The 17890-nt window shown below is 38.5% G+C and overlaps 1 protein-coding gene across 1 annotated transcript in view; it reads left to right on the top strand.

Annotated features, from left to right (window-relative positions):
- The window catches only part of LOC307148933 (B-cell receptor CD22-like), a gene marked incomplete at its 5' end in the record, with an annotated part of 28625 nt that extends 11947 nt beyond the window's left edge, over nucleotides 1–16678 (top strand). The window contains 13 exons of the mRNA XM_079854879.1: nucleotides 6513–6579; nucleotides 6684–7031; nucleotides 7106–7354; nucleotides 7884–8138; nucleotides 8767–9024; nucleotides 9117–9371; nucleotides 9451–9693; nucleotides 9776–9857; nucleotides 15466–15511; nucleotides 15663–15743; nucleotides 15892–15951; nucleotides 16134–16193; nucleotides 16367–16678. Of these exons, the coding sequence (XP_079711005.1) occupies nucleotides 6513–6579; nucleotides 6684–7031; nucleotides 7106–7354; nucleotides 7884–8138; nucleotides 8767–9024; nucleotides 9117–9371; nucleotides 9451–9693; nucleotides 9776–9857; nucleotides 15466–15511; nucleotides 15663–15743; nucleotides 15892–15951; nucleotides 16134–16193; nucleotides 16367–16387 (2025 nt within the window). The 3' untranslated portion in view covers nucleotides 16388–16678. The remainder of the gene's footprint in view (nucleotides 1–6512; nucleotides 6580–6683; nucleotides 7032–7105; nucleotides 7355–7883; nucleotides 8139–8766; nucleotides 9025–9116; nucleotides 9372–9450; nucleotides 9694–9775; nucleotides 9858–15465; nucleotides 15512–15662; nucleotides 15744–15891; nucleotides 15952–16133; nucleotides 16194–16366) is intronic.
- Between the last annotated feature and the right edge of the window lie 1212 nt (nucleotides 16679–17890).

Raw genomic sequence — 17890 nt, 5'->3', positions numbered from 1 at the left:
GTGAACACTGCAGATCAATAGCCGAACCACCACCACACACACTAACTCTGGCTAATCTGGAACCCCAATTCTGAGTGGGAGAGAAGACAATGAGATACAAACAAACACACAAATACACATTCCATGTAATGGTCTATCAATTACACGTCACATGCTGCCAGAAGAATCGGTTTATCAAAATGATGCAATCGTTCACTGGCTGATACTAGTTAACTCTGTCAGCCCAGCGCCGTCCTATAAAAATGTATTCTCACACTACAATACAATACTCAAAAGCACATTCACAAACAACCGACATTCAAAGGGACACAATATACCCACAATAGTAGTGACAAAGAAAATCAGTAGCTTCTCGCCACTGTAAGTCACTCAGTCTCAACGTCAATTCTGGAGAAGACTAAGTTTAGATACGTCACTGCGACTGTGAACACGCTATCTTTCCAGTATAGTCAAGGAGACCCTTGTTCATGGAAATGAGATCGTCAAACAATTAGAGTAAATGTACAAATAAGCAAAAAATGCGTCGTTCCGGTCGTCGAGGAGACCCTCGTTCGCTAAAAGGAGATCGTCAAGTAATTAGAGTAAAAGTACAGATCTGCAGTAAATGCGTCATTCCAGTAAAAGGCAAAGGAATGGTCGAAGACAGCTTGCAGAGGAGAATCCAACTCCGTTCCGAAGCACTCCAGCTCGAATAATGACTACCAGCTGCAGGCAATCCTAAATTCACAGGACCAGCAATGGGTCGCATAAAGCCTAACAGCGCCCACGAATCCTGCTGCAACACCTGGCCTCCCGTGTCACTGTTAAAATATAATACACATTTCAATTTAAGAAATCACTGTCCTGTGAACCTAACATTAAAGTAAGTGTAACATACCTGCATATGGCAACTCACACCGCCCAGTGCACTCGATAGCGTGCCAATTATGGCCTCACATTGACAAATAGTTGTTCGACATGTCTAACGTACTCCTCAGTCACACTGTTAAATCAGATGAGTCTCAAATTACCCTTACACACAAAACGTTCATGAAGAGAATGCCACTAGTAGCTCTTACCTCCTGGACAAACACGGCGCGCCTGAAATGACGTCACTCCCAGGACTCAGAAAGACCCGCTTAGTGAGATGTCAATCTCATCTTTTATACTCATTGAACGTACCGTATCCGCCCCTAATCACTACCGTAATTGATCACATCACCACACAAAGATGAGTATGGTATGTGTAGGCCTTATTTGTACAACATTTGCAACTGTTTTTATCACTTAATTACACTCTAAAAGGTTTAATATGATTTACTAAATTTTTTTGGTGAAACATTGTTACACTCAAAAAAATGTAAAATTTTAAAGCTGTGAAATCAATGAAATATACTGTATGATTTGAATAAATGCAAGTAAAAAATTAATTAATTAATATAAATTAATAATTTTAGTTTGAGTAACTGCATCTGGTATATTAACGATTAAAATTGAGTAGAAATAATTTAACATTTAAAAAAAAACAATATTTTTGAGTAGGCTAATATTAACTGTTTTTATTTATGAGTATTATTAGCTTTTTATTTCCTCTAAACCTTTGTAAATAGAATTCCATACAACAACCAGTATACATGACATTGGCCTATGTCGATGAGTACAGCAATACAGCATATTTTACAGCGTTTTAACATGTATACAATATTACCTACATTTAAACTCATTTAACAAACATTTTAGAAGTAAAAATGAAACATTTAAACATTCAGGTAGCCTAATTCAAGTGTAATCAACCAGTCGGTTATCCAGTTTCCACCGGATCAGCGCTGGATCTCGTTCTCTGCGGGTGAACTTCTAACTTCAGACCGCCGTCCTGCGTTTCACTCATAGCCGAAAGATACTGCGAGCGACTGACTCCATAACCTGCCAATAAACAAACAGTGACAGCTGTGAGGACATTTTAGCATCCAAATTAATTATATTCATTATAATTAGGAATAAAGTTGTGTTTTTTTAAGCAAAGAGTTTCAATCATGCGTAAAGACAGGCACGACTGTTGTTCAGATGTCGAATTACGCCTCTGTATGTTGTTTTGCATTAAATAAAATGATTTAAAGCACAGTAATGATTTTATAGATAAAATAAAACATACACAAACCTGAATTTCACAGAGGAAATGCACCAAGGGTGGGGGAGGGGTGCAGTGTTTTAATTGAGTAAACTTACTCAATTTATTAATAGTGTGTTAAATATACTAATAATATTAATTTGAATTAAGTAATATTTTTGTTTCTTGAAACAGATCAGTTTAATTCTGCATCCTCAAATATTTTTTATATAAATTTCACAAATATATTAAGAGTATTATAAATAAATAATTTGTTAATTAAATACCAAATTCTTTTAGTCCAATTCAATTCAATTCAAATTTATTTGTATAGCGCTTTTCACAATACATATTGTTTCAAAGCAGCTTTACAGAAAGTGCATTTCAGAAATGTACATAGAGAAATACAGTTAGTTAATCATGTATTGATTTAGGGCATAAACATATCGCCAGCGTCGAGTCGTCTCTTCACAGGCGCCGAGTCGTCTCTCCACGGGCGTCGAGTCGTCTCTCCACGGGCGTCGAGTCGTCTCTGCACGGGTGTTGGAGAATCTGTAGTTTCCATGAGAGGCTGGATACAAACTGGAGCTGACGATCTGTATTTACCTCGGGACTAGCGTCCCGAGATAACAACAGAAAAGCATATGGGAAATAATTAGCGTAGCTGCTGTTCGTAATATTAATGCATTCAATCTGATTCAAATGTAGTATAAAAGGAAAGTATTATGTGAATGCTTGGCTAAAGAGATGCGTCTTTAATCTAGTTTTAAACTGGGACAGCGAGTCTGAGCCTCGAACAATATCAGGAAGGCCATTCCAGAGTTTAGGAGCTAAATGTGAAAACGCCCTCCCTCCTTTAGTGGACTTAGATATCCTAGGAATGACCAGAAGCCTCGAATTAAGTGATCTTAAAGAGCGCGATGGATTGTAGGGCGATAGAAGATCCGTTAAATACACGGGAGCTAAACCATTTAGGGCTTTATAAGTCAGTAGCAATACTTTGTAATTGATACGGAACTTTATAGGTAACCAATGTAGAGATGACAGAATTGGTGGTATATGGTCAAATTTTCTTGATCTAGTAAGAACTCTAGCGGCGGCATTTTGGACTAACTGTAGCTTGTTTATTGAGGATGCAGGACAACCAGCTAATAAAGCATTACAGTAATCTAGTCTCGAGGTCATGAATGCATGAACTAACTTTTCTGCATCAGAAACAGATAGCATGTTACGTAGCTTAGCAATGTTTCTAAGGTGGAAAAAGGCTGTTCTTGTAACATGTTCAAAAGACAAGTTGCGGTCTAATATAACACCCAGGTCTTTTACTGTAGAGGATAAAGTAACAGGACACCCTTCTAAATTAAAGTTGTATTGTAAGAGATTTTGTGGGCAGTTTTTTGGACTAATAAGTAATACCTCCGTTTTATCTGAATTTAATAGCAGAAAATTACATGTCATCCAGTATTTTATATCTTTAACACACTCTGTTAATTTAGATAATTTATTGTTTTCATCTGGTCGTGATGAAATATATAATTGAGTGTCATCAGCATAACAGTGGAAATTAATTCCATGTTTTCTTATAATATTACCAAGTGGCAGCATATATATTGAGAATAGCAGAGGGCCTAACACAGATCCCTGCGGCACTCCATAGTTTACTGACGTTATCTTCGATTTTTCCCCATTTACGCAGACAAAATGGTAACGGTCTGATAAGTACGATCTAAACCAGTTTAATGCCTGTCCCTGAACACCAGTGTAGTTTTGTAGTCGGTCTAAGAGTATTTTGTGATCTATAGTGTTGAACGCAGCACTAAGATCGAGTAAAACTAGTATTGAGATAAAGCCTTGGTCAGAAGCTATAAGTAAATCATTTGTAATTTTAACGAGCGCAGTTTCTGTGCTATGATGCGGCCTGAATCCTGACTGAAATTTTTCATAGATATCATTTTCTTGCAAGAAAGAGCCCAGTTGAGCGGACACCACTTTTTCTAGAATTTTAGACATAAATGGAAGATTTGAAATGGGTCTGTAATTTGCTAGATTATTATGATCTAATTGTGGTTTCTTAATGAGAGGTTTTATAACTGCCAACTTGAATATTCTTGGAACATAACCTAAGGATAAAGACGAGTTAATAATATTGAGAAGAGGCTCTTCCACTACAGGTAACACTTGTTTCAGTAGTTTAGTTGGTATTGGATCTAATAAACACGTTGTTGGTTTAGATGCAATGATAAGTTTATTTAGCTCTTCCTTTCCTATAGTTGCAAAGCGCTGTAATTGTTCTTGCGGGGTGATAATTGAGGCTGAATCATAAGACACCATTAAAGATTGTACATTTACAATTGTGTTTCTGATGCTTTCTATTTTCTCAGTGAAGAAATTCATAAAATCACACTGTAACGGAATATTTTGCTCCGGGAACGTCTGTTTATTTGTTAGTCTAGCCACGGTGTTAAATAAAAACCTAGGATTATTTTGGTTATTTTCTATTAATTTGCGGAGATGCTCAGCCCTGGCCGCTTTTAGGGCCTTTTTATAACGTGACATACTGTCTTTCCAAGCGATTCTGAAGACCTCTAAATTAGTTTGTTTCCATTTACGCTCTAAATTACGAGTTTCTCTCTTTAGAACATGCGTAGCACTGTTGTACCATGGTGCTTTAGTTTTCTCTCTACCCTTTTTTAATCTAATTGGTGCAACGATGTCTAATGTTCTAGAGAGAATGGTGCTCATAGTGCTAGTGAGTTCTTCTAGTTCATCTGTTTGTTTGGGTTCACTGAGCAGCTGAGATAGATCAGATAAGCTATTTGAGAAATTATCTATAGTTGTTGGAAGGATTGTTCTGCCTGGTCGATAATGTGGCGCAACATGACAAATTTCAGCGGTACGTAATATGCAAGTGACCATGTAATGGTCAGTGACTTCATCACTTTGCGGTATAATATCTATATCGGTTGGATTGGTTCCATGTGATATAATTAAATCTAGCGTATGATTAAGACGATGAGTGGGACCAGTTACGTTTTGCTTGACCCCAAAGGAATTTAATAAATCTGTAAACGCAGCCCCTAACGCATCATTTGAATTATCTACATGTATGTTAAAATCTCCAACAATTAATGCTTTATCGACATTGACCAAAAGATCTGAGAGAAAGTCTGCAAACTCTTTTAGGAAATCAGCATAAGGCCCTGGCGGTCTATATACGGTAGCCAAGGCTAAAGATAACAGGGATTTCTTTCTTACATCTAAGAGAGTAACATTTAGCACAATTACTTCAAACGAATTAAACCTGTGACCTGTTTTCTGAGTAACAGTAAGAATATCTTTATAGATTAGCAACACCACCGCCACGACCAATCAGACGGGGCTCATGCTTGTAACAGTATCCAGGAGGTGTAGACTCATTAAGACCGAAATAATCATTTGTTTAAGCCAGGTTTCAGTAAGGCAAAGTACATCGAAACTATTATCTGTGACCATTTCATTTACAATAACCGCCTTAGGTGTAAGCGATCTGATGTTTAAAAGACCTAGCTTTATAAATTGTTTTTGTTCACTAATATTGAGATTTTCTGGTTTAATCACAATTAGATTTTTCCTAGATCCTGCAGTAGATTTATTATTTGATCTCACTAAACGAGGAATAGACACAGTTTCAATATAATGTTCTACATTGGTACTTATATCAATTAAGTTTGGACAGCAAAGAGTGTGATTTGGACTTTGACTTACTAGTCATATGGTGTGTAGCGTCTTGGAGATGTTGTCCGACAGAAGAGTCGCTCCGATTCTGCTGGGGTGAAGGCCATCAGCACGGAAGAGCCTAGGTCGCTCCCAGAACAGATTCCAATAGTAAAAAAATCTTAACTGTAAACTTATCTTAACTGTTGGATTTTTAGTCAGTTATTTTAGTATGTTTAACTCAAACAACCAAGTAAACGATTTTCAGAGATTTTTATTAAGTTAATAAAGTTAAATATTACTGTAATATTACGGTACGGTACGGTACTGTACTATTATTTAGAGTGTAGAAGCACCACAATTTTAAATTTGTGTCTTCTGTTAGTTACATATCAACTACTGAACAGACATGTAGACGTTTATTTTAAAATGCAAAGTATTAAAAGTATAATAAATAAAAGCTCTGTAAACACTCGGGCCAAAAAGAGGAAATACGTCATGCAAGTAGACAAGTGGTCAAGTGCAAAGACCACAAGTGTGGATAAGTGTGGGTATTTAGACAAGGCAGATCTCTCCCACTGTAGACTTCACTGAACCACGCCCCCTGACACATATATCATATATTTGATAAAACTTTTAATGCAATGAGAATATGAAAAACTAAATGTGTAACAGTGAGACCAAAACGACAAGACATTAAGCTGAAAAATAAGCCACTGTACATTTGTTGTAGGTGTTGATAGTGACATCAGTCAGAATGGCTCCTCCTCTTCCTCTGATCGTTCTTCTCATGATTCATGGTTAGTCAATGCAACACTTCAGAAACACTCAAGATAAATTTGATACTGCAATTTTATATGCACAAGCTGCTGCTAAATTGTTTGAGATTAATTCTGTGTTTCAGGGGTTTCTAGTGCTGATTGGGGTGTGAGTTACAGTCCTTCACACATCTGTGCACTAAAGGACTCAACAGTGATAATGAGATGCACTTATAAATACCCTACTGGATATAAGATCATGAAAGTGTTCTGGACAAAAGGCCCAATACTACAGGGTGTTGAGCTTCTAGATCTGTCTAATGACCCTGAATACAGTCAGAGGCTTCAGTATCTGGGAGATAAACAGCAGAACTGCACCGTCAGACTGAGTCATGTGACACTGAAGGATTCACGCAAGTACTATTTCAGATTCATCACTGATAAACCTGATGGAAAATATACTGGTTATCCTGGAGTGACTCTTACTGTCATTGGTGAGATTGCATTATGTTGAATAATAATCAGTGTGTGACAGCAGCACTAGATATAATGTGTGTGTTGTGTTCAGATCTTCAGGTGGAGTCTCCTGAGAGAGTGACAGAGGGAGATTCAGTCAATCTGAGATGTAAAAGCAGCTGCGCTCTGACTGACAGAGCAACATTCATCTGGTACAGAAACTCACAGCCATTAACTGAGAGAAGAGACAGAAACAATGAACTCCTGCTGCAGTCAGTCAGAAGAGAGGATTCAGGCAGATATAGCTGTGCTGTAGACGGACACACTCACATCTCTCCTGATGTTCAGATCAATGTCATGTGTGAGTACTGTCAGAGTTTTGTCACTTCTGTTTGGGTTACATCTTGTGTTGGTGACAGAGCTCTGGCATTCCCGGTCTGTCATGCGTTGGGTATAGTCTGGTTTGTTGTGAGCACATGGCTTGTCATGTATTTCCTTGTGCCATGTGCTCTCCTGTCAATTGTCTGGCCCCTCCCATCTTGCTACCTGATTATTGATTCATTTGCCCCACCTGCCTTTCCCGTTACCCTCTTTTGTTTGCTTCCTATTTAGTCTCCCTGTGTTTGCAGTCCTGTGCTGGTTTGTTGTTTAAGTTCCCTTGTGTTTCCTGTTCCTGCTGATGCCTGTCCTGTTTTCTCCCATGGGGAGTTTTTGTTTGTAGTTTTTTATTTCTTTTGTTAATAAATATCCATTTGTTTTCTGCACTAGAGTCCTTGCTCCTTTCACCAACCCAGTCTGTGACAAGTACAGATTGACTTTTTGTTCTTTTTAAAACTAGGAGATCGTGTTTGAATTAGATGATTTAGGGTTTCAATTTTTGTCCTTTTTAGACCCTCCAAAGAGCGTCTCAGTGTCCATCAGTCCATCTGGTGTAATAGTGGAGGGAGATTCAGTGACTCTGAACTGCATCAGTGACTCAAACCCTCCTGCAGAAATCAGCTGGATTAAAAGGAGAACAATTATAGGATCAGGAAGAATCTACAGAATCTCAAAGATCAGCTCTGATGACAGTGGAAAATACAAGTGCAAGTCCACCAATGAACATGGAGAGAAATATTCTGATGCTGTGACTTTAAACGTCATGTGTGAGTTATTGATGGTTCGGTAACAGTTGTAGAAATAAGGCTGTGTTTTCCCGAAGCATTGTGAGTCTGAAGATCTGTTCTTGTTCACACTAAAACAAAAGTTTGTGCTTCTGGTACCAGAGTAACAGAGTTATTTACATTTATTTTACATTTACATTTACATTTATTCATTTAGCTGACGCTTTTATCCAAAGCGACTTACAATTGCTATATATGTCAGAGGTCGCACGCCTCTGGAGCAACTAGGGGTTAAGTGTCTTGCTCAGGGACACATTGGTGTCTCACAGTGGATTCGAACCCGGGTCTCTCACACCAAAGGCAGGTGTCTTATCCATTGCGCCACACCACCCCATTTCTCATCAATATTTCTTATTTCTTCTTTTCTGTAAGCACCACCTATTTGCATTTCATTCAGCCCATCTGCCTTTTTTCCACATCAGTATTAAAAGACATTTTGGCATGCAAAATAAGACTGAATTTTCATGCATAAGATTTGTGTTGGATTTAACAGGCCTAAAGTCAATCGTAGAGACCATTGGTACCAGTGATTTATACAATCTACCTAGGCTTACAATGCTTTGGGGAAAACAGAACAGAAAAAAAAGATTATACAATTTTGTTTTGTTAGATCCTCCCAGGAGCGTCTCAGTGTTGATAAGTGGATCTGGTGTAATAGTGGAGGGAGATTCAGTGACTCTGAACTGCATCAGTGACTCAAACCCTCCTGCTCTGAACTTCAGCTGGTTTAAAGGAGGAACGATTGTAAGATCTGGAAGAATCTTCAGCATCTCAAAGATCAGTTCGGATGACAGTGGAGAATACAAGTGCAAGTCCATCAATAAACATGGGGAGAAATACTCTCATGCTGTGACTTTAAATGTCATGTGTGAGTTAATGATCACCAGTTTATTTTTTAAAAAATTCAAAATGTATAATTTTGTAATATTTATTATGAATTTTATTTTTTGTCCTTTTTAGTCCCTCCCAGGAGCGTCTCAGTGTCCATCAGTCCATCTGGTGTAATAGTGGAGGGAGATTCAGTGACTCTGAACTGCATCAGTGACTCAAACCCTCCTGCAGAAATCAGCTGGATTAAAGAAGGAACGATTGTAGGATCTGGAAGAATCTTCAGCATTTCAAAGATCAGCTCTGGTGACAGTGGAGAATACAAGTGCAAGTCCATCAATGAACATGGAGAGAAATACTCTGATGCTGTGACTTTAAATGTCATGTGTGAGTTAATGATGGTTCAGTAAATGTGACATTAAATCCTCTAAACATTGTCAGTAATGTGATTTTTTTTCTGCTTTAGACCCGCCAAAGAATGTCTTAGTGTCTGTTTCTGGTGAAATAGTGGAGGAAGATTCAGTGACTCTGAACTGCACCAGTGACTCAAACCCTCCTGCTCTGAACTTCAGCTGGTTTAAGGAGAATGAAACCTCAGCTGTTGGATCTGGACAGAGTTTCAGTGCACTACAGAGTGGGCGCTTCTACTGTCAGGCTCACAATCAACATGGATCTCAGAGATCAGACGCTGTAACTGTCACTGTTAAAGGTAGAGCAGCTCATATACTTACATTACTCTTTCTATAGTGACTCAAATGAATCTGTTCAGACGTTTTACTCTTTTGTCTCAGTTGCAGGACGTCTGGTGATATTATACATATCCATTGGAGGAGTTTGTGGAGCTGCAGTGATCATTACGATGTTAGTGATTTGGTAAGATGTGTGTTTGTGGTACTCTCTCGTGTGTGAATGAATGACTGAGTTAGAAAGTTGTGAATTCAGTGAGACGTCATGAACTAATAAAATAATAAAATAGAGATTAAACAGCTTGTTCCTGTCACTACCACACAAAGTACAGTTTTTATGGTGACAGTCCATCATAAATATGAATATTATCAGATGTATTGTATCTTCTTCTATAAAGATGAAGATTGACATTTTGTTAATTAAAAAATTAGCACTTTATGTTTATGTTAAAAACATATTTTAGAAGGGCCTCATTAACTAATTTTCCCTGGGACCCACACACTTAAAGGGGACATATTGTGCAAAATTCACTTTTGCATGCTGTTTGGACATAAATGTGTGTTGGCAGTGTGTGTACACAACCAGCCAATAGTGATACAAATCCACTCACTCCTTTTTTATTAATCCCCATAAATCATCAGCAGTGTCTCCCAACGACCTGTTTTCAGAATGCAGCTTTAGTGACGTCACTAAAGCCACAGGCCCCGCCCACGAGTGTTGACAGACACTGCCGTTTCAACATAGACCCGCCCTGATCGAGTTCACAGCGAGTTGTACACATCCGCCATTGCTGCACTGACAAGAATGTCTCCCAAGCGTTGTAGGTGTTGTGTGGCTGGATGTATTAATCCACATAGCTCTCTCTATTTACTCCCGACATCTGAGGCAGCCGCTGAAGACGAAGTGGAATTACTTTGTTTTCAATGAAAATGCTCCCTCAACTCTACCGAAATTCGTTTATGTAACGTTACTTAGGCACTTCTTATACTGTGTTTACTCAGCTCTTACGGTGATTTTCTGGACTCAAACTGACGCTTCATCTTTTGTGTGATGTACAATAAACTTTATTAAACTCATCAGTATATGTTTGATCATCATTCAGAGCTGGTCCGAAACAGCAGACTTGTAGGCTATTAATAGTGGATACATACAAGCAGATGACAAATACGTTATAACCGTAATTAAACTACTAAACTATACCTGTTCCATCTCCATACAGCACTCTGACTCTGTAGGCATTATTCTCCGACTCTGGGTCGAAATGAACTCCGTTACTGAGAGTTTCTGATATTATCATCATTCTGTGAGATGAAATTGTCCTGAGACGGAGTGCAAGCTCATGAAGCTCCGCCCCCTGTGCCGTGCAGCAGCAGCTTATTTGCATTTAAAGGGCACACACTAAAACAGCGCGTTTTTTCTGAGCACCAAAAAGTGACAATTTAAACATTCTGTAAAAAAATATGTGTGGGTATTTTGAGCTAAAACTTCACATACACACTCTGGGGACATCAGAGATTTATTTTACATCTTGTGAAAAGGAGCATAATGTTGTTATATAGTAATTTGCCAATAGGTGTCACTGTTGTATTGCCAGTGTGTGTAAGGGTGGAATTCCTGCAGTGGTTCATGCTGCAAGAACTGCCGAATGACTAAAGAAACATTATTGGCAAGATAGTAGAAAGCTGCACATTTCTTGTCTATTACCACCCACTGCCACTTATACCAACGACGGAAATACGTGCAGTTACAATAGCTTAATATTTGTGGGAGAGCATTGCTATAGATAGTGATGATATTGTATTGCAATATGTAGCACTTCAAAGTCAATACCAAATCAAAACTAGTTAGTACATTAGTTGCAATTGAAAAGGTTTAATGACAAATTATGGTTATGGTTACACTTAAAATAGTTACAAAATATATGAGATGAGATGATGATAACTTATACTATTAATTGTACCCAGCATATATGAAAAATGTTACCAGAGAGAGAGAGAGAGAGAGAGAGAGAGAGAGAGAGAGAGAGAGAGAGAGAGAGCGAAGAGGAGGCCCCAAGAAAGGGACCCAGAGAAGAAGATAGCCAGAGCATCAAAGAGACAGAGCAACAGTAACAAACTTCCTTTATCCTTTCCTTGACCATGTGACTAAAACCCAACTGTGAGACATTCAAACTGACCAATCAGATAATTACACTTCCCCCACCGTACTAAAGGTGTGACAATTCATCGACCCCCAAAGTACAAACATTTGGCCTGCAGGCCTAGATCACTATCAGTCCCTCTGTGCCTTAGGAACTCCAAATGGTCATTGTGGTAGGAAGAGGGGGTAGAAAAACAGTCAAGCAAATATCTTTGTTCATTTAAAATATCTTGGATTATTTTCAATCCTACATGAAACTTGGTGATGGCAGAGTGGTTGACGCTCTAGGACTTGGTAACGTTAAACTAAGAATGACATTAAAAATCAGTGATGTAAAAAATGTCACAATGTTTGATGTGCTGTATGTTCCCAAGTTATCCGGGAATCTTTTCTTAGTGGGAGCTGCTGTAAAAAAAGGAAATACGGTGCAGTTCAAGAAGTCTCGCTGTTCCATCCGTTATAAAAATGGAAATCTCAGAGGAATGGGAACACAAAGATCTGATGGATTGTATCAGCTGGATGACGAGGGAAGTTCGCCCGTCTGTCACTGTGCATAAAGTGCATTAATAGCAGCCAGTTTGTGGCACCAGCGATTGGGTCACACCACTAAGTTGAAGGAACTTAAAAAACTGGTGAATGGAGTGGACCTTCCTGCTGAGAAAGAAGTTCCCTTCTGTGAAGCATGTGTGGAAGGCAAGCTGTCTAGGAAGCCACATAAGCCAGTGGGAGAGATCCGTTCCAAACATAAACTACAGTTGGTTCATAGTGACGTCTGTGGTCCCATGCAGACTGAATCTGTAGGTGGATCAAAGTACTTTGTGACTTTTATTGATGACTATATTCTAGATGTTGCAAGGTATACTTTATGAAACAGAAGAGTGGAGTTCTTTGCAAATTCAAGGAATTTGAGAAAATATTATCCAATGAGTGCGGACTGAAAATGGCAAGACTTAGAACGGATAATGCACATCCAAAGAATTTCAAGAATACTTGAAGGATCAAGGTATCCACCATGAGACAACTGTACCGCACACACCTCAGCAAAATGGTGTTGCAGAAAGAAAAAATAGGACATTAATTGAAGCAGCGAGAACCATGCTCTCTCACGCTAAATTACCAAAGTCGTACTGGGCAGAGGCTGTACTAGCGACCGCAGCTTACATACAGAACAGACTCCCCACATCTGTACTGAAACAAGTGATGCCCTACCAGAGATGGTGCGACAAACAGCCAAATGTGAGTCACATGAAAGTGTTTGGTTGAGTAGCTTATGCACATGTCCTAGACACAGAAAGAAGAAAACTGGACAAGAAGGCTGTGAAGCTTCGTTTCGTGGGATATGCCAACAATGCCAAGGGCTATCGCTTGTTCGATAAAGAAAAGAGGATTCTAATTCGTCGGGATGTGATCTTTAACAAATCAGACTTTGACTTGAAACAAGAAGTGGACATTTCTTGTTCGGAGAACGAAGTTATTGTGAAAACCGACGAGAGAACACCAGTCGATGCTACTGTCGATGAAACTGCTAGAGAAGGTGGCGGAATCAGAAAACCACCTAAGAGATATGGTTATGATGAGTTTGCCGACCTGGTGACTGTGGATCATTATGCAAGTGTTTGTTTTGTTGCAGAACCAAGCACACTGAAAGAGGCAATGATGAGTCCTAATGCAAAAGAATGGCAGGAGGCGGCTGACTTGGAACATGAATCACTGCTGGAAAATACTGCTGGAGACGTGGGATTTAGTGAAATTGCCAAAGGATCGGAAGGCCATAGGATCGAGATGGGTGTTTAAAGTATATATATATATGGAAATATATATGGAGCAACCAGAGGGATACATCAGACCAGGGGAGGAAAGTTTGGTGTGCAAGCTGAAGAAGTCAGTATATGGACTTGAAGCAGTCCCCTCTCTGCTGGAGTAAAACTTTCACAGAGTTCATGAGGAACATTGGCATCAAACAGAGTACATCAGACCCGTGTGTGTTCGTGAGATCTCGACAGGAGCTGGAGATATTAGCGGCGTATTTTGATGATCTAATTCTGATCATAGAGTCGATGGAAAGCATGGAAGAGATGAAACTCGCTCTTAAGAAGCACTACAAGATGAAGGACATGAGATAACTGTCCTACTGTATATCTTGGGGACCTCTGGCACACGACCCGACATAGCACAAGCAGTGAGCGTTGTGTAAAAGTTCAATGCAAATCCAAGTGTTGCACATCTGACTGCGGTGAAGAGAATTCTACGGTACTTGAAGGGAACACTGAAACTCACTCTCAAGTATGAGCGGTCAGAGTCTGGAACTTTGGTCGGTTTCTCAGATGCTGACTGGGCTGGAGACCAGGACGATCGTCGCTCTACAACCGGTAATGTGTTCTTACTGGGTGGAGGAGCGCTGAGTTGGCTCAGCAAGAAACAGTCAACTGTTGCTCTTTCAACAGCAGAGGCTGAGTTTGTTGCACTTAGCCAAGCAGCTCAGGAATGTGTCTGGCTAAGACGACTACTAAGTGATCTTGGAATAGATGCTACTCCTGTGGTGATCCTGGAGGACAACCAAGGAGCAATAGCAATCGCAAAGAATCCAGTTGATCATTCAAGAACCAAGCACATTGACATTTGCTACCATTACATTTGTGAATGTGTGCAGAATGGACAAATACAACTGCAGAATTGTCCCACAGATGACATGAAGGCAGATATCTTGACCAAACCATTGGTAAGACAGAAGTTTGAGTATCTTAGGAGTGAGATTGGACTCGGTTTCATTTAATTCTCTTTAGTCTGATCTTAAATTGCTAAACTGTGTTTAGTGTTAAATATGTTATGGGTGTAAAACGATTAACATGGAAAAAAAGGACTAAGAAATGTTTTTTTTTTTTGTGTGTGTGTGTGTGTGTGTGTGTGTGTTAATATAATTTACTAAGAAATGGCTTAGTCCTACTGTAAAATTAAGTGGGAGTGTTGTTAAATTGTAATTTGCCAACATCTAGTGTGTCACTACAGTTCTGTTATTCATTCTTCTTCGTTGTTTTTCCTGCTTTGTTGGATATAATAAAAAAGCATGTGAAACTTCAATAAATAATAGGTCCCCTCTAATGTAGGTTTGTCTCTGGTCGTGATGAACGTGAACTTAAGGCAAAATTTCCCATTCTTTCTTTCCACACTGACGGCTACTCAGTTAGTTATTGAATAATGAAATCTGAAGCTCACATCATTACTCCATAAATCCTGAAGATGGACCAGATTTCATCACATTCAAAGTGGCAGTGCCATGTCCTATAGAGAAATACCTTCAGTTAAAATCATATCTGTGTATTAAACATCAAATCATTTCTGAATCTTAAAACATGTAGATCAGGAGCGCTTCCCGGATTCACTTATCTTGGTAGAGGTGCTCTTTGGAAGAGGTAGAGTAGATTTTAAACAAAAGAAAAACTCCAAGGCACTCTCCTGGAATATTCAAAATGCCTTTATTTTATGGCATAGTCAAAAAAAGCATAGTTTTTTTTTTTTTTGTTTTTTTTTTTTTTGACTATGCCATAAAATAAAGGCATTTTTAATATTCCAGGAGAGTGCCTTGGAGTTTTTCTTTTGTTTAAAATCATTTCTGAATCTGATTGGTTGTAATTGTGTCAAATCACTGTCTTTAAAGGGGAATCAGGAGGATGAAAAAGAGAAATGACACACAGGAGTCTCAGGTGAGAATAATTATCAGAAGTTTACTGATCAGGGAAATGATTTGGTATCTAAATGATTGAAAGTCTGAATGTAGCAGAGACTTTTTCTAGTGAGCTGTTTATAGACGTTATTTATTTTCTCTTTATTCTGTTTTTTTCTTTAATGGCAAAGATGAATCATTACAGACCTGATCATGACAGACACAACGATTATGATATTGAATTGAGTGATCCTGTGTATGAGAATGTAACGGTAAGTGTTGCAAGTGTTTCCTACAGAAGACTAAACTCTCTTCACCTTTAGCCAAAAGGAATTAAACGCTCAATGTCAGTGTGGAAATATCTATATAGGGGAATTTAATTAACACACTCCTGTTTTTACTTTGCCTTCATTCATAAAGGCTGCTCAACTTGATGATTGTAAACCCGAACTGGACTCGCCTCTGTATGAAAATCTACTAGTAAGTAAGAATACCCACTAGATAGAGACAAAACCCAATCTATTAGCCTTTCCTCTTGACAAATGTTGTTGATACTTTTATTTAAAAGCAGTGTGTGAACAGTGTGAACATATCTATATTGACTAAGTATATGGAGATTTAAATAACACACTCCTGTTTTTACTTTGTCTTCATTCATAAAGACTGCTCAACTTGATGATTGTAAACCCGAACTGGACTCGTCTCTGTATGAAAATCTTCCAGTAAGTAAGAATACCCACTAGATAGAGACTAAACCCAATCTATTAGCCTTTCCTCTTGACAAATGTTGTTGATGCTTTTATTTAAATATTTAAATATTAATGTTTTCTCTTTCTTTCTTTCTTTCTTTCTTTCTTTCTTTCTTTCTTTCTTTCTTTCTTTCTTTCTTTTTCAGCCTAACAAGAAGAGGCTGTAGTGTTTTGGACACAGTAAATATTACAGCCATAATGCATCTCTTTGTGGGAGGAGCCCTGAATGATTGACAGGAGTGCCATGATGACGTGTGACTGAAGTAATCAGGCGATCATTTTAAAGATTGATGTGCGATAATGAAAGTAAATGGTTTACGAATTATGTATAAGTGTGTAATCACTATAGTGTGTTTTTCTTTATGCTTTTTTTATGATGTATGAATCTTACTTCATTGAGACTATTAATGTTTTAAAACTTGGGTATCCATATTGTTCATGTTTCCAATAAAAGTTAGAAAACAATAAGGCTCTAGTTGTAAAATTCCACACTTTTCTGACATTCAATAAATTAGAATAACAGCATAACAAATATTAAAGGCCATTACACTGAGATTGCAAGAGAGAGAAAAAATAGATTGAAATAGATAAGATTATTGTTTCAAGGATTACTGCTTGAGTGCTTGAGATAAAAAGTGTCTATGAATTGTATGACAAGAAGAGAAAGGCCTCTGAAGAAAGAAACAAGTCCAGAGTGTTTTTGGGAGAATATTTCACATGCTGGCATGCGCTAAAAGCACAGGTTGGGCTTCCCACTGATGCCTCAGTCGCGAAGTTTCTAATCTAATGCAAATCTTCTTTTGGAAAGTAGGCTTGTATGAGGCATGCCGACAGCAACTTGTAAACAGAGCGTGCACGAAGAGAACTAGGCTCGTGCATGCCCGTTCTCATCCTAGGGCGTCATATACTGATGCTTTTGACATTTCGTCTACATCCAACGCACATGGCACCCTTTAGCGTCAATATGAGACACAAATAGATATGGGCCAGAGGGCGCCTCTTAGCGGTCTAACTCTAACCCTACCCTAGACCTAAACCTACCCATAACCGAACAAAGCTCTGTGCGTCTCATATTGACGCTAAAGGGTGCCATGTGCGTTCGATGTAGACGAAATGTCAAAAGCGTCAGTATATGACGCCCTAGGATGAGAATGTGTTGCTTGTGCACACGTTTAATAGGCGTTCCCTTTCGGGAGCAGGTAGAGTGTTGCACATGTGTATTTTTTCAAAAAGTGGAGAGGGCGGTTCTTATCTAAAATTCGGGAAAATCCTCCACTATACCTTTAAATGACTTGCATATGATAGCATTTTTTTATCTGGGGAGTAGCAGAAACACAGCATTAATACAATTTTGTGTTGAATTTTGGAGGGAAATGGGGTGCTCCCATAACGTAGAATACAGTTACAGCAACGACCATTTGCAGCAAATTTCTGTAAATGTATGTTGGAGAGACGGCATTACATTAATATGGAAGCCCGTTTCCGCCACGTTGAGTAAAAAAAAAAAGATTCTTTAAGTCATAATAATGAGAAACTTTCTCATAATAATGACTTAACATCTCATAATAATGAGAAACTTTCTCATAATAATGACTTAACATCTCATAATAATGAGAAACTTTCTCATAATAATGAGAAACTTTCTCGTAATAATGACTTAACATCTCATA

Source organism: Squalius cephalus (genome assembly GCF_949319135.1).
Source record: "Squalius cephalus genome assembly, chromosome: 2".
NCBI classification, from domain to species: Eukaryota; Metazoa; Chordata; class Actinopteri; order Cypriniformes; family Leuciscidae; genus Squalius; species Squalius cephalus.
The sequence above is the reverse complement of the archived record's forward strand: the minus strand, read 5'-3'. Positions and strand labels throughout refer to the sequence as shown.